This window comes from Chlorocebus sabaeus, chromosome 29 (genome assembly GCF_047675955.1).
Source record: "Chlorocebus sabaeus isolate Y175 chromosome 29, mChlSab1.0.hap1, whole genome shotgun sequence".
NCBI lineage: Eukaryota > Metazoa > Chordata > Mammalia > Primates > Cercopithecidae > Chlorocebus > Chlorocebus sabaeus.
Window position 1 is genome coordinate 6,209,996 of NC_132932.1, and position 13,109 is coordinate 6,223,104.

Sequence of the window (13,109 nt, forward strand, 5' to 3'; positions counted from 1 at the left end):
AATGTCGAGGAACATAGTAACTAGTTGGTAGGGGATGAGAGGCTTCAAAATGGCATTTTGAGTAGATTCCACTACGCTTCAAATAGCAGGCTGATTCAAACCATAACATGAAACATGGAAATACCATTTTATTCTGTTTTTATGAGGACTGAATTAAGTTTCATTTCAGTGAGTCACAAATTACTTAACATGCTGACATTAAACTTAACGGCATTCATAAAATTGGGAGGGAATTGGAGGAAGTAACACAAACATTGTATATTTTTCAGCAAGCCCCTGTAAATCAAGAGTCCCATCATTAATGATTCCTACTGTTGGCCTCCAGAAGGAAAGAAACTGGGATAGTAAGTCTCTGATACACAACTGCATCTGGAGCTGCTGACATGCAAAGAGTGAGTCCAGCTGACACATAGCTTTGCCCGTTGGACGGTGGACAGACCCAAATGTACCTGAGACCCAGCTATGCTTGCCTTACTGGTTTGTGCACACTTGTGGCCAACATTCTCCAATTCAGTTCCTACTTCCTTGGTACTGTAATTTGTATACATATCCTGGGCTTGATGAATACCAAGCCAGAACACCTTCAGGGCCTGTTGACTTTCAGTGGAGGAATCGCGTCTGATTAATCTGTGCTTCCCTATACCCTGGCCTAGAGGAAAGCCTTTAATTGCATATTGAAAGAAGAGACCAGGTGCAGTGGCTCACACCTGTAATCCCAACAGTTTGGGAGGCCAAGGTGGGCAGATCACCTGAGGTCAGGAGTTCAAGACCAGCCTGGCCAATATGGTGAAACCCCGTCTCTATGAAAAATACAAAAATTAGCCGGGCATGGTAGTCCATGCCCATAATTCCAGCTACTAAGGAGACTGAGGCAGGAGAACTGCTTGAACCTGGGCAGCGGAGGTTGCAGTGAACCAAGATCATGCCACTGCACTCCAGCCTGGGTGACAGAGAGAGATGCCATCTCAAAAAAGGAAAAAAAAAAAAAAAAAAAAAAGTGACTGGATGGATGGATTATGTGTTCTTAGGATTTCAGTGGTTCTGGAATGTGGAGCCCATTTCAATGGACCACTTTCATTGCCAGGAATTTATTGGCCTCCTATTTCGTGTCCAAAGATTATCTATGAGGCAGGTAGAATTACTGGGGAAGTTTAGGAGAATTCGAAGAGACCCTGGTCTCAGAGGACCCCCAGGTAAAGCAGAGGTAACAAGCCTGCAGGAAAGCGTGCCTGGCACTGAAGCCTGGGTTTGCATCTTCACAATGCTCCTCACGTGCTGCCTTTCCCTGCACCATGACCCTGCAGCTGGCATCTCTAACGTGTGTGACTGTGGGTGCCAAACCTTTATGGAGAGCAGTGCCTGAAACCCGAAGGTCGTTCCCTGCACCCCTTTTTTCTGATTAACCTCCCATGACAACTGGTTGGAGCCGGCAGACCAAGCCACATGTTCCTGCCTCTTCCATGCGGGACTCCACTAAACCAGCACAAACAGTGAAGGGAAGCAGGAGCCTCCAGGTGAAAGATCCCACCTCTTTCTGGACGACAGAAGTGGATGGAAGTGTCATGCAGCAACAAAGCAGCAGAGACCAGAGCTGGAAGAAGTGGAGAGTCGCAACTGAAAAGACAGCCCAACCAGAGAGTTGTGGGCTTGAGAATGGAGGGTCGGAAGTGAAGAGTGGGCTAAAAACAAGTCCGAGGGTGCATCGCCATGCTGACGGTGTCTGACCCCACCCCACACTCAGAGCTTGTCAAGTAAAATGTTACAGAGCTGCTTTCCAGGGTCATGGAATGGACTGTTTGAGGAAACCCAGAGCAGGCAGGGAGGCCTCTGTGCTGAGGACGGCACCCAGCCTTCTGAGTTGGAGTTAGAGATCAGTTTCCCTCCCACTAGTCACGAAAGGAAACCTACCATGCAGCAGTGCCCAGCTTCAAATGTAGATCTCCTTCGGTCGGCCTTTCTGTTGCTTTTACTCAAATATGAGTGGGCAACCAGACATCATCTGCTATTTGAAGAAAACCAGCAGCATGAAGGAGAAAGACCAAGAAAAACAAACAGAAAAAACTGACCCTGGCAGAAAATTGAGATAATTATGGAATTCTCCGTGCAGCCAAACTATCAAACAAGCATGCAGGGAAACTAATTTTGAGACACGGAAGAACTCAGAAATTCTATTTTCCATGCCTCCGTTCTGCAGAAGTTACATGTAGTTTAGCAAAACAAGAATGAAGTCAAGAAAGAGGAAGATGGGCACTACAGGCCCTAGCGGCACTCACCCAGGAACCCAGTCAATCCTGGAGTCACAGATGCGCAGCTGGCCTAAAATCTTCCCTTGCTTAAAAGTCATTCAAGAAGTCAGTGGCCTCCCTCCAACAGAAGAGATAGGATGAGGCAGTAGTTGGGAGATAGCTAATAAGTTGAAGAAAGCAAGTACTGCTTAGTCCAGCCAGAAAAAAACAAGTACCATCAAAACTTATACAAGGAAGTCCCAATTCAAATATGAGAAAACTCCCCAGGCTGATAAGAGGTCATCATTTGTACGCACTTACTGAACACACATGTGCTTAACACCACACCAGCCACTGCGTGTGTCAGGGGATGGGGGAAGGCCAAGAATACAAAGAATTCTGAGACATAGTCCTCTATGTGCTTATGGTCGGTTAGGGAGATGACACATACTCACGTGGAAACCCAACGACCAGAGGTGAAGGCATGATTTAACAACCAAGAAGAGGTTCCGCTTAGACATAGCAGAAAACATATAGGGTGGAATTTCGTTTATTCCTGCATCAGGTATTTGTTGATCACATTCCGAGTGCTGCACACCATAGTGTGTGCTGGGCTTTCATTGGGGAGCAGGACCGAGAGGATCCCTGTCGCTGTCCAACATACGGACAGACCATGTCAGGTCACAAACATGATCATTCCAGAGATTGGTATGTGTGAAGAAGAAAGGAAAATAGCACCATAGAGAGACCCAGTGGGGGACTGTGGCTGAGGAAGACAGCAGGTGGCATGGCAGGACTCTTAGAGGAGACAGCCTTTGAGGAGGAGCCAGCTTGGCAGAGAGTTGGGGGCAAAGAGCTCCAGGCAGAGGGAAGCAAGAGGGAGATGGGTGCATTCCAGCAACAGAGGAGGGCGGGGGCTGGCACAAAGGAGCCAGGGCCCAGGCAGAATTGATGTAGAGGAGTGAAACGATCTTGGTTGTGGATAACTGATTCGAGTAGATCCAAGGAAATGAGTTAAGAGGCTATTCCAGCCGCCTACCTGGCTGAGGGGTCATTGAGGGGGAGGGCCTGCAAGAGTGGGCTGGAGGGGGTTGGATTCACTGTGCATCTGGAGGGGGAGGAAGGGAGGTTGAGTTGGTGAGCAGCTGAGATGAGATCATGAAGGGTCTTAAATTCATATGTGTGAACATTTCTGATAGGCAGTGGGGATCTGTGGCCACAGATCTTATCTCTTTTATCGTGTGGAAATTAGTCTGGCTGCAGGCAGGAGAAAAATGTTCCCATAGTTCATGTCCTCAGTAAGGAGGGTGTAAACTAGGGAGTGGAGGAGAACGTGGAGGAGAAGTAGGCAATAGAGGTTTCCAGGGGACAAAAAACCCAAGCTCACCAACTAACTGGGTACATCCCAAAATAGAAGAGTCAGAAATGGCTTGGAGGTTTCAGGCTAGGATACCTGTCTGTCAGTTCCAAGACAATGGCAGGGGGTGTCCAACTAGAATTAAGAAGTCAGGCAGCTTTGGAGGAGAAGTTGTTGCATTGAAAGTCTGGAGAGGTTGCTCAGCAGAGGCTTAGTAGTGAGAGCTAGAGGGAGTGAGGGGAGAAGTGGGTTTAAGAGCTCTCTGCATGAGAGTGATGGCTGAAATAAGCAGAAGGTGAAATTACTAAGAAAGCAAAAAAGCAGAAGGAGCAGGGAGCCCCCGGGAAGCTACCTACTTTCAGGGAGTCAAAGAAGCAAGAGGAGGGAGGAGTCATCCAGGGGCTGGGAGGAGAATCAGACAAGAGCCATCCTTGGCCTCTGGGGCGTCTTCAGGCACATGCTCTGAGGTGTCTGCTTGTTTCCACACTGGTGCCTCCCTCCATCTTACGTGTCTTTATTCCCAGGTTAGGCACAGGCACCATGGATGAATAAATACGTGTACAACAAAGACAGGGTGGGTGTTACACACAGCGGATGCTGAGAGCAAGAGGTGAAAGATGAGGCTGGATACACGTCTACTAGGTGTGATGGCCGGGAGGCTGTTGTCACTGGTTATCTTCAACAGGGGCAAAGTTCTGGGGTGGAATCCAGGACTCAGAGAGCCAAAGATAGACATTTCCCACTGTCCACGGCCCATCCTGTGCTCTCCTCAGCACCCGGATCTGAGCACTAAAGCTTTTCCATGTTTTTTTTTGCATGTTTCACAGGAGCTGTGTTGACCAGTAAAGAACTTGTGCTTTTCCCACCATTCCATCCCATCCCATCCCATCCCATGCCTTTAATTATGCCGTGGGGCATTGGTCCCTTGGTCCTTTGGTGTCACACACACCCTGATTTAGCCGGCGGTAGAGGGCGCAACTAGCAAATGCTGGCCAGGAACTTGAAGGCCTGCTTTGAAAGCTGAGAAATGAGTGATGAAGATTCCTAGGAAAGTAACTAAGGATCACCAAGATAACATGGGAAGACTTGAGAGAGTTTATTGCCTGGAGTTTCCTCAGGCTTGGTCTTGTTGTTCTCTTGGAACACCAAGCCTCATAAATACAATCATCAAAGCTCCTCTAATGTTCAGAATTAATGACTTCGGTTGTGTCCTATGGCAGCTGCCCTTTGAAAACCATCCCAGTTTCTGCCAAAGTTATAAGTTGCTTGCGCTGACTGAAACAATGGAAGAAAATGCCCTCGTTGGCAGATTTTGTGGCTGTCGCCCATCAGCTCTTAGACTCACTACTCTTCAGCCACGGACATCCCTGCATTCCCTGCCTCCAGGTGCAGACAGCCTCTGAAATAACACCAGGTAGAGTGGGCAGAACCCATGGACCTGTCCCAGCCCCTGGATGGTCTCCAGGATTAACTGAAAGGGTAACCCTGTATGCATTCCTGTTTGCACCTGACCTGAAAAATGCCCTTCTTTGGGGCTGGGGGAAACTGGACCAAATGGGGCATCTAGAAGCTGTTGAATCAGGAATCCTTAACTCAGGTGCAGGACAAGGAACCAGGCCTGAAGCCAGAGACTCACTCCTACCAAGCAAGGGTGTGGTTTGAAAATTATAGGAAGCCAATGTAGGGAAGGTCTACAGCAGAGAGCACCTGAGATGAGAAAGCCCAGGTGGGAGCCAGAACAGGTGCCAGGAAAGAGGCCAGCAGGAGAGACCAGCTCTGTGGGCATTAGCCCTGTGGCCCTACCAGAAGCAAGTATGGAGACCATCCACTGGAGCTCTGAAGTGAAACAAAGCAACAGACGCGTGGTTACACAGATCTGGTCTGGGCATTTGTTAAACAATGCTGAGGGACATTTTCTGATCTTGGCTACTCTTAGCCCTATATATTCTTAGCCCCTATAATTTTTTTTTTTTTTTGAAACAAACTCTTACTCTGTTGCCCAGGCTGGAGTGCAGTGGCGCAATCTCAGCTCACTGCAACCTCCGCCTCCCGGGTTCAAACTACTCTCCTGCCAGCCTCCCGAGTAGCTGGGACTACAGGTGTGTGCCACCATGCCTAGCTAATTTTTGTATTTTTAGTAGAGACGGGGTTTCACCGTGTCGACCAGGTTGGTCTTGAACTCCTGACCTTGTGATCCACCCACCTCAGCCTCCCAAAGTGCTGGGATTACAGGTGTGAGCCACCGTGCCCAGCCAGCCCCTGTAATCTTTATACTGAGCAACTTGATAGCAGCTGGCTAGCAGTACACATCAAGAATCCAGGCAGCCCTGCACCACGCTCTAGGCTCACAGTGCCTCATCACAGCTGGCTTCCCTCCAGGTCGCTACTGGATGGTCCGCCCTGGCAAAGCATTGCAGTTGGTTGCCAGTTACCATCTGTGTCTTGATGTGTTACCTACATCTCCCCAGCCACTGTTAAGCCCACTCTTCTCCATTTGCTTCTTGCTGTCCTCTGGCCACTAAAGCCTTCGATTTTACCCTTTTCCTCTTTTTATACTAACTTTGAACAAGTTTGATCTTTTATTCAAGTTCTGCCCTTTTTCAGATTTCATCATGGTAATTTTTAGACTCAACTCGCTCAGCTTTTAGAACATCTTAAAGTCTTCCCTGGAATCTATCCAGTTATGCTCTCATTTTTGGACAGAACAATAGTCATTTCCCATTAAATCTTTTTCAAAAAAATAAAAGGCTCCAAGGATGATACTTGAGGGTTACTAAATATGAAGAGTATTCGCCTATTCCTTTGAGTAGCATGCCATGGTGCAGCGATTCTCATTGCATGGCCGCCAGCAAGCAGCCTCAGCATCTCCTGGGAGCCGATTAGAAATGCACATTCTCAGGTGCACCCAGACCTGCTGGGTCAGAAACTCTAGGGCCAGGACATAGCAATTTGTGTTTTAACAGCCCTCCCCGTGAGGCCGATGCACACTTAAGTAGGAGAACCGCTGCCATAATGAACAGAGGATGCTGATGTCTTTGGGGAATTGTGGGCCAGGCACTTGCCTCCAGGGATCCGCGTGCAGCCAGCCTGGCACCCCAGGTGCTGTGCTTGCTCCAAGCCCTGCCTGCAGGTAGGAGTGCCTGTGAGGGGGAAGCACGGTGCTGCTGCTTGTCGAGGCATCACGGGAAAGGACTAAATCACCTCCACCAGGATTATCTTGGATCTTGATTTCTGACTGTAGATTCCTTTGGAGTCTGAAGTGCCAGTATGTAATCTGGGGTGCAAGGCAGTAGGAAAAACCCAGTTCTTGTTCTGGAAGCATTAGCTTTATAGGGGGAAAATGTGGAAGGACATTTAGGCAATCTAGCTAGTAAATAAATACCCAGTGTTTAGTATAAATTTAGGTTATTTTGCAGAATACAAAATTCTCACTTTTTTTTTTTTTAAAAAAAAGGAGTCCAAAACCTTTCTCTGCTTTTTAGAAAACAGGCTGTGCTTCTCAGGCCCACCTAGGGTAGAGGCAGCCTCTCCTCTGCTCTCAGACGTGCCTTGTTAAAAAGATTTGAGAGATAGGGCTCTTTGTAGACTAGCTCTCCCTACCTGAGAAAAGAGGGGCCCATGCCCAGCCCTGCCTGAATGAGCTGTGGGCATCCCTACCTTGTTAGCAAAGTCTGTGGTTTCCGTTGTATGTTCTGAGACTACTGGCTGTTTCAGCCAAGTTACAGGTGACCTCCACAGCCCAGAGGGGAAGCCCCATCATGAGAAATTGTGGCTGCACCAGCTGGTGTGAGCGTTCGGGCTTCACTCCCTTCCCAGGGTCTCTGCCTCCAGGCAGTCAGGGCATCAGACCTCAGTGTGACCTCGATGGGCACTTGTGCCTTCGTGGGTCTCCCTCCTCCAGAACAAATACCAAAAAATACACTTGACAACTATGTGGGTATAAAGACAAATATAATCCAGGTTGGATTCTGTGCATTTTTTTTTTCTCTCCTGAATTAAAATATTTTCTTGGGCCTCTGAATGGATCAGGGCCCCAGGCCCCATGCCTGCTGCACCTCATGGAAAAGTTAGCCTTTCAGGGCAGCCTCTTTAAAATCCCTCTGAGTCTTAACCACAGAATAATGAGGCCTTCTGGTTCTTTAGAAAATCGGCTGTGATGGCATCATTGGGTCTGCGGCTAAAGAAGACAGATGCGGGGTCTGCAATGGGGACGGCAAGACCTGCCACGTGGTGAAGGGTGACTTCAGCCACGCCCGGGGGACAGGTGAGTGCTGGCCCAGAGGGCTGCTGTGGCTACAGTGTTTTGTGTCCTTTGCCTAAAGCTACTGGTTGCAATCTTCCCTACAATTCATATTTAAGGGCTAGACGGTAGTGGATAGGTGATCTGGAACTTCAGTTTCATTTCTGGAAAGCAAGGAAAGACATTTGAGCTAGAATGATGCCTTCAAGTTGCTAGTAGTGAATAGTTTGCCATGAACGGAAACAGCTCCCCACTTAGCCCGAGGTCTGTGAATCAGTGGTAACTGCCCTGTGCCAGGAGCTCAGCACTTCCTGGCACCCCTCCTTCTGATGTGCAGGCAGAGAAGGTGGTAAAGACACTTGCCAAATCATTTTACCTGTCGTTGGAAGAGGTTTGCTCTGTGTCTGAATTTTCTGTTAGTAAAAGTAAGATAGCACTTACATTTCTTTTTTTTTTTTTTTTTTTTTTTTGAGACGGAGTCTCGCTCTGTCGCCTGGGCTGCAGTGCAGTGGCCGGATCTCAGCTCACTGCAAGCTCCGCCGCCCCGGTTTACGCCATTCTCCTGCCTCAGCCTCCCAAGAAGCTGGGACTACAGGCGCCCGCCACCACGCCCGGCTAGTTTTTTTTTGTATTTTTTAGTAGAGACGGGGTTTCACCGTGTTAGCCGGGATGGTCTCGATCTCCTGACCTCGTGATCTGCCCGTCTCGGCCTCCCAAAGTGCTGGGATTACAGGCTTGAGCCACCGCGCCCGGCCAGCACTTACATTTCTAAAACATGCATGAAGCCGTACAGTCTGGAAAGTCTCAGGTGCCACTGCCAACTGTGACTCCGGAGTACCTGAGCCTCCTGGTCCCCAGGCACAGACATCCCTCAGCACTGTCCCTAGAGAGGGATGCCAGGATTCGGTTGATGGGCCGCCTTCATCTTTCTGCTAACATGCTTTTTGCAGCTGCAGGCTGTTTGGTCCTACATGGGACACGACTTTCTGATCTCCCATCCTGGAGGACAATGTTTAGGAAAGCGTCTGTGGTTGACACCTAGTGAGGGGAGCACGAGGCAGGCGAGCCACTGGGGAGGGAGCTCTGGCAGCCTTAGCGAGTGTCCACTCACCCGCCATCACCAGGAGAACTTGTGTTGGGAGGAAGGAGCTGAGAAACTTATTTTAATTTCCACAAGTTGCTTTGCATAGAAGCTTTTCAGTTCATTTTCACCTGACAAGAGAACAGAACCACATTTATGCCTCCTTGTCCCACAGAACAGCCCCATAAGGTGAGGCGTGCTCTCCTCTCTGCTTTTCTCTGTGTGGATAGGAAACCTGGTCTGGAAGAAACGTTCCTTCTGGATGCCTGTGGGAAAGGCAACCTACTGCACCAACATTTTGCAGCACCCTGTGAAAGCAAAACAGAGGAAAATGCAAATGCAAAATGAAATTTCAGGTGGATTTTAAAGGCAGATAGCTAGTCAGCGAGGCACAGAGCTTAGTGTGAGAACCTGTGCCTGCCACGTCAACAGAGAAAGGAGAGGCAGGAGCAGGTTGGTTTGGGGGAAAGTGGCCTCCAGAGCTGCACTGTCCAGTTCAGCAGCCACTGGCCCCTGGAGACGATCCAAACTGTAATTCATTAAAATGAAACCAACTTAAAAGTTCATCTTTCCGTCTCACTGGGCAAATTTTGAGTACTCTATTGCCGCACACGGCCAGCAGCTCCTGTGTTGGGCAGCACTGGCAGAGAATACTCCCAGCATCCCAGAAGGTTCTCCTGGACAGCACGGCTCCAGAGCATTGCCCATTTCTGCTACTCATTTTGGCATGCTTGATGCCATTTTCTCTATTGGTACCCCAGCTCCTGGGCTCCTGTGAGAATTTGACCTTGCCTATTGCAGCTGATTCAACATTTAGGAGCAAAACTCCTGCAGTTGGTGAAGGGTTACTACTTATTGTTGGCTTTTCTTTTTTAATGGAAGCATTAGAACCCTTCGTTTATTAAATTGAACATTGTACTGAGCTCCCATAAAGAGAACTGACTACAAGTGTGTGATTCTGTAGAAGACAAGTCAGGTACAGCCAGGCCCACCCCCATCCCCAACCCTGGGCAACTCTGTATGTAGAACACAAAGGAAAGTTCTACCACACATCTAGCATAGATCTCACTTCTGAGATAACCCAGATTAAGGTCAAAAGTGGTCTTCCTTTGCCCAGACTCTGATCTGTATGCCAGCCCTTGAGTTGGCCCAGGCAGACCCATTCATCTGACCACAGTAACATCCTCCTCTCCTGCCCACCCCTTTCCCTTCTCCATCCACCCCAACCTGGGCCACATCCCTGTCTAGAATGTGAGGTCAGACCCCTATGGCCATGACAGTGAGTCCCTCATGGAAGGATAGACCATACTGAAGCCTCCTTGGGTAACTCCCCCAACCCTGGCTTGCAGCCTAGCATGTGTCCTTCCAGCTGCCAAGGCACAGAAGCCTTACCAAACCTTCAGACAAAAATAAGCACACGTTCACTTCACCTGCCTGGACTGTCATTCTGAGTGATTGCCAGTTGTCACACATCCGTTTTAAGGTACACAGCAGTTTTTTGTTTTTGTTTTTTGTTTTTTTCTTTTTCAAATCCTCACAGCTGGAGTCTTTGAACGTGAGCCCATATCAATATGGATTCTATATATTGAAAATCTGCCTGCAGTACTCGTTTGCACATGAATGAGTCACTGGCTGCCTTTCTAGTATAGTTCCATTCAACACAAACCTGTCATCATGGTCTGACATATTGGAATGCACTTAGACAGAGATACAAATGGTTACCCCCTAACCCATTCACGCAATGATTATTTATGCAGCATGACTACATTTTAACCAGCAGGTATACAGAAATAAGTTATCGTCCCCACCTCAGGTACAATTGAGGGAGGAGACCCCCGGGCAAACAGACAGCATTAGCCTATGTGAGCATGAGGTGGAGGCAGCCCAGCAGGCATCTGTGGGACCCCAAGTTCTGGTGGGGCACCAGACTTAGGCCTCCAAAAGATGAGGGTGGCCCCCAGCACTAAAGGACAAGTAGAAATCAGTTGATAGTGGGGGTAGCAGGAGGACACTTCAGGCTGAAGGGGAAACATATCCTTGCAAGACCCAGCATGGAAATCACAGAAAGACCCCAGGTCAAGAGGCATCTTGGTGACGCCAAGCGCAGCTGAGTGGGTGGATTCACCAGGCCTATCAGTTTAGATAGGAAGGTAACTTTCATCTCTGCTCGCCTCTAAAGAATGAGGGAAGGAGGAATGCCTTATCACCCTTCCGGGTGAATATCAAAGAGAAACTCCACACCAGAAAGATAAAACGGAATCAAATGCTGGATTTTTGCCCAATTTTACGAAGTCCTGACCCCTGCCTGAACTCCTGTGGGTCCTTTTACCAAAGTTCCTGAGCTGAGAATCCAGGGCAGACCCACGCGTGGCAAAGTGTCCAGCCCAGCAGAGCCAAATCTCCCTCTCTGTCATGAGAGGTCCCAGTGTGGCGTCAGGGGAAGTGGCGTCCTGAGTGTAGGGATGTTTATCGCCCTCCAGCCTGTTGCTTCCAAACTGTGAACAAATGAGGTCCTCAGCTACTTATCTGTGGAAGGAATCAACTCAACTTGGCTATCATATTGCTTTTCTGATGGATGGGCTTCAAAATGCTCATGCCTTGGGCTGGCTTAAGACAGTTGAGTTATCTGAACCTAGTAATTTGAGCGTTCTTGGTATGATGCTTTCATTTCATTAAATTGTCATTTTAACAATATTATCTTTATTCCACCCTGCTCCTTGGCACTGAAAAGGTGGCTGGTCAGTCTCCAGGTGACCGGCCCATGGGCAGCCAGGACGCACCTGGACTGGAGTCCTCACTGAGAACCAGCCAAGGATACCTGTAGGCTTTGGCTCCCTTTCCTCTTTGTTCTTGCAGAGAACCTTTTCACATAATCAATCCTTAAAAGAAAGGGTGGGGTGAGGATCCCTTTTGAATGTGGATAGATCCGTGTGTCTCACATTTGTTCAGTAATTTCCTCTAGAACCCCTGCCACATGCCAGGTTCCACGCTCTGTTTTGTGTGGGGTGTGGAATCTCGTGGGGGCGGAAATTCACTGTTACGGGCTGATAGTACAAAATGAGGCTTCTTTACACTGTGATGAAGAATCATAAAATGTGCACATAAACCAATTACAACATATTTCTTTTTCTCAGTTAAGAATGATCTTTGTACGAAGGTATCCACATGTGTGATGGCAGAGGCTGTTCCCAAGTGTTTCTCATGTAAGATGTTGGATGTTACGTGTCGTCCCAGCAGTGACATGCTTGGTGTGGCTCTTGCCTGGCTCATGTACCTGAGTGTTTTCTGAATAGAATCGATGGGAATAAGTTGTGTGCGAAGCCATGGATAAACGCAGAGGCCATTAAATGCTTACATAAACTGATGTTGAAGACTGATTACCATAAGAAAAACTATAGGATGAAACAAAATTTAAAGCTATAAAAGATAGAGTCATGGGATCAAGAGCCCAAATAGAAACATATCCTAGCATGCTGCGGGTGAGTTTTCTTTCCCCTCAAGCACACCTGGTGCTCTGGCAGAAAATACCCAGGCATGCCAGAGAATTTAGCCTTAGCTGGCACCTTCCTCCATGGAAAAATTTTCATATTTCAGGACTGGTTTCCCTACAGGCAGAGGAGCATCTGGTAACATGCTTCTGGTCTTCATTTGTCTACGCTGGCCTCCCATTGTAAGGGGCGAACTGAGGCACAGTTTAGCCTCATGGGCTTCCCAAACAATGAGTTCTTTTCAATTAGACCCAGGAACAACCTTTAGGGAGGAACATAAGATAGTAATATTCTTGTGAACAACTTTTGTAACAAGAGAAAACCGTAACAAATGCCTCTCCAAACATTTTATGGTCTATTTACAAAACAAAAAAAGAACTCTGACTTTGGGGGAAAGAGTCCCGGTACACATAAGCCAGGGTTTTACCTCTAGTCCATCACAGTACTTTTTCAGTCCAATGGTTTTCTTCCAAAGATGGTTAATGCTCCTGAAAACATGAGGGCAAATGGGAGCCCCAAATCATCTAACAGCCAGTCTACTCAAGAAATTCAGACAAAAATGATTTCACAGGGAAATTGCTCATAGCCTAGTAATAGTAACTCTAGAAGATTTGAGACAGGTTAAAGGTCAGCATCACTTTGAAGTTCCTTCTTACTACTGGTCCTTAGGGCAGAAATGGCATGTTCTCCTGGAACCATGGCAAAGGCATTGGATTTT

The 13,109-nt window shown here is 48.0% G+C and overlaps 1 protein-coding gene across 1 annotated transcript in view; it reads left to right on the plus strand.

Moving 5' to 3' along the window:
- ADAMTS17 (ADAM metallopeptidase with thrombospondin type 1 motif 17) overlaps window positions 1-13,109 on the plus strand; it is a 367,353-nt gene that overhangs the window by 242,432 nt on the left and 111,812 nt on the right. The window contains exon 15 of the mRNA XM_007990567.3: window positions 7,726-7,846. Within this exon, the coding sequence (XP_007988758.3) occupies window positions 7,726-7,846 (121 nt within the window). The remainder of the gene's footprint in view (window positions 1-7,725; window positions 7,847-13,109) is intronic.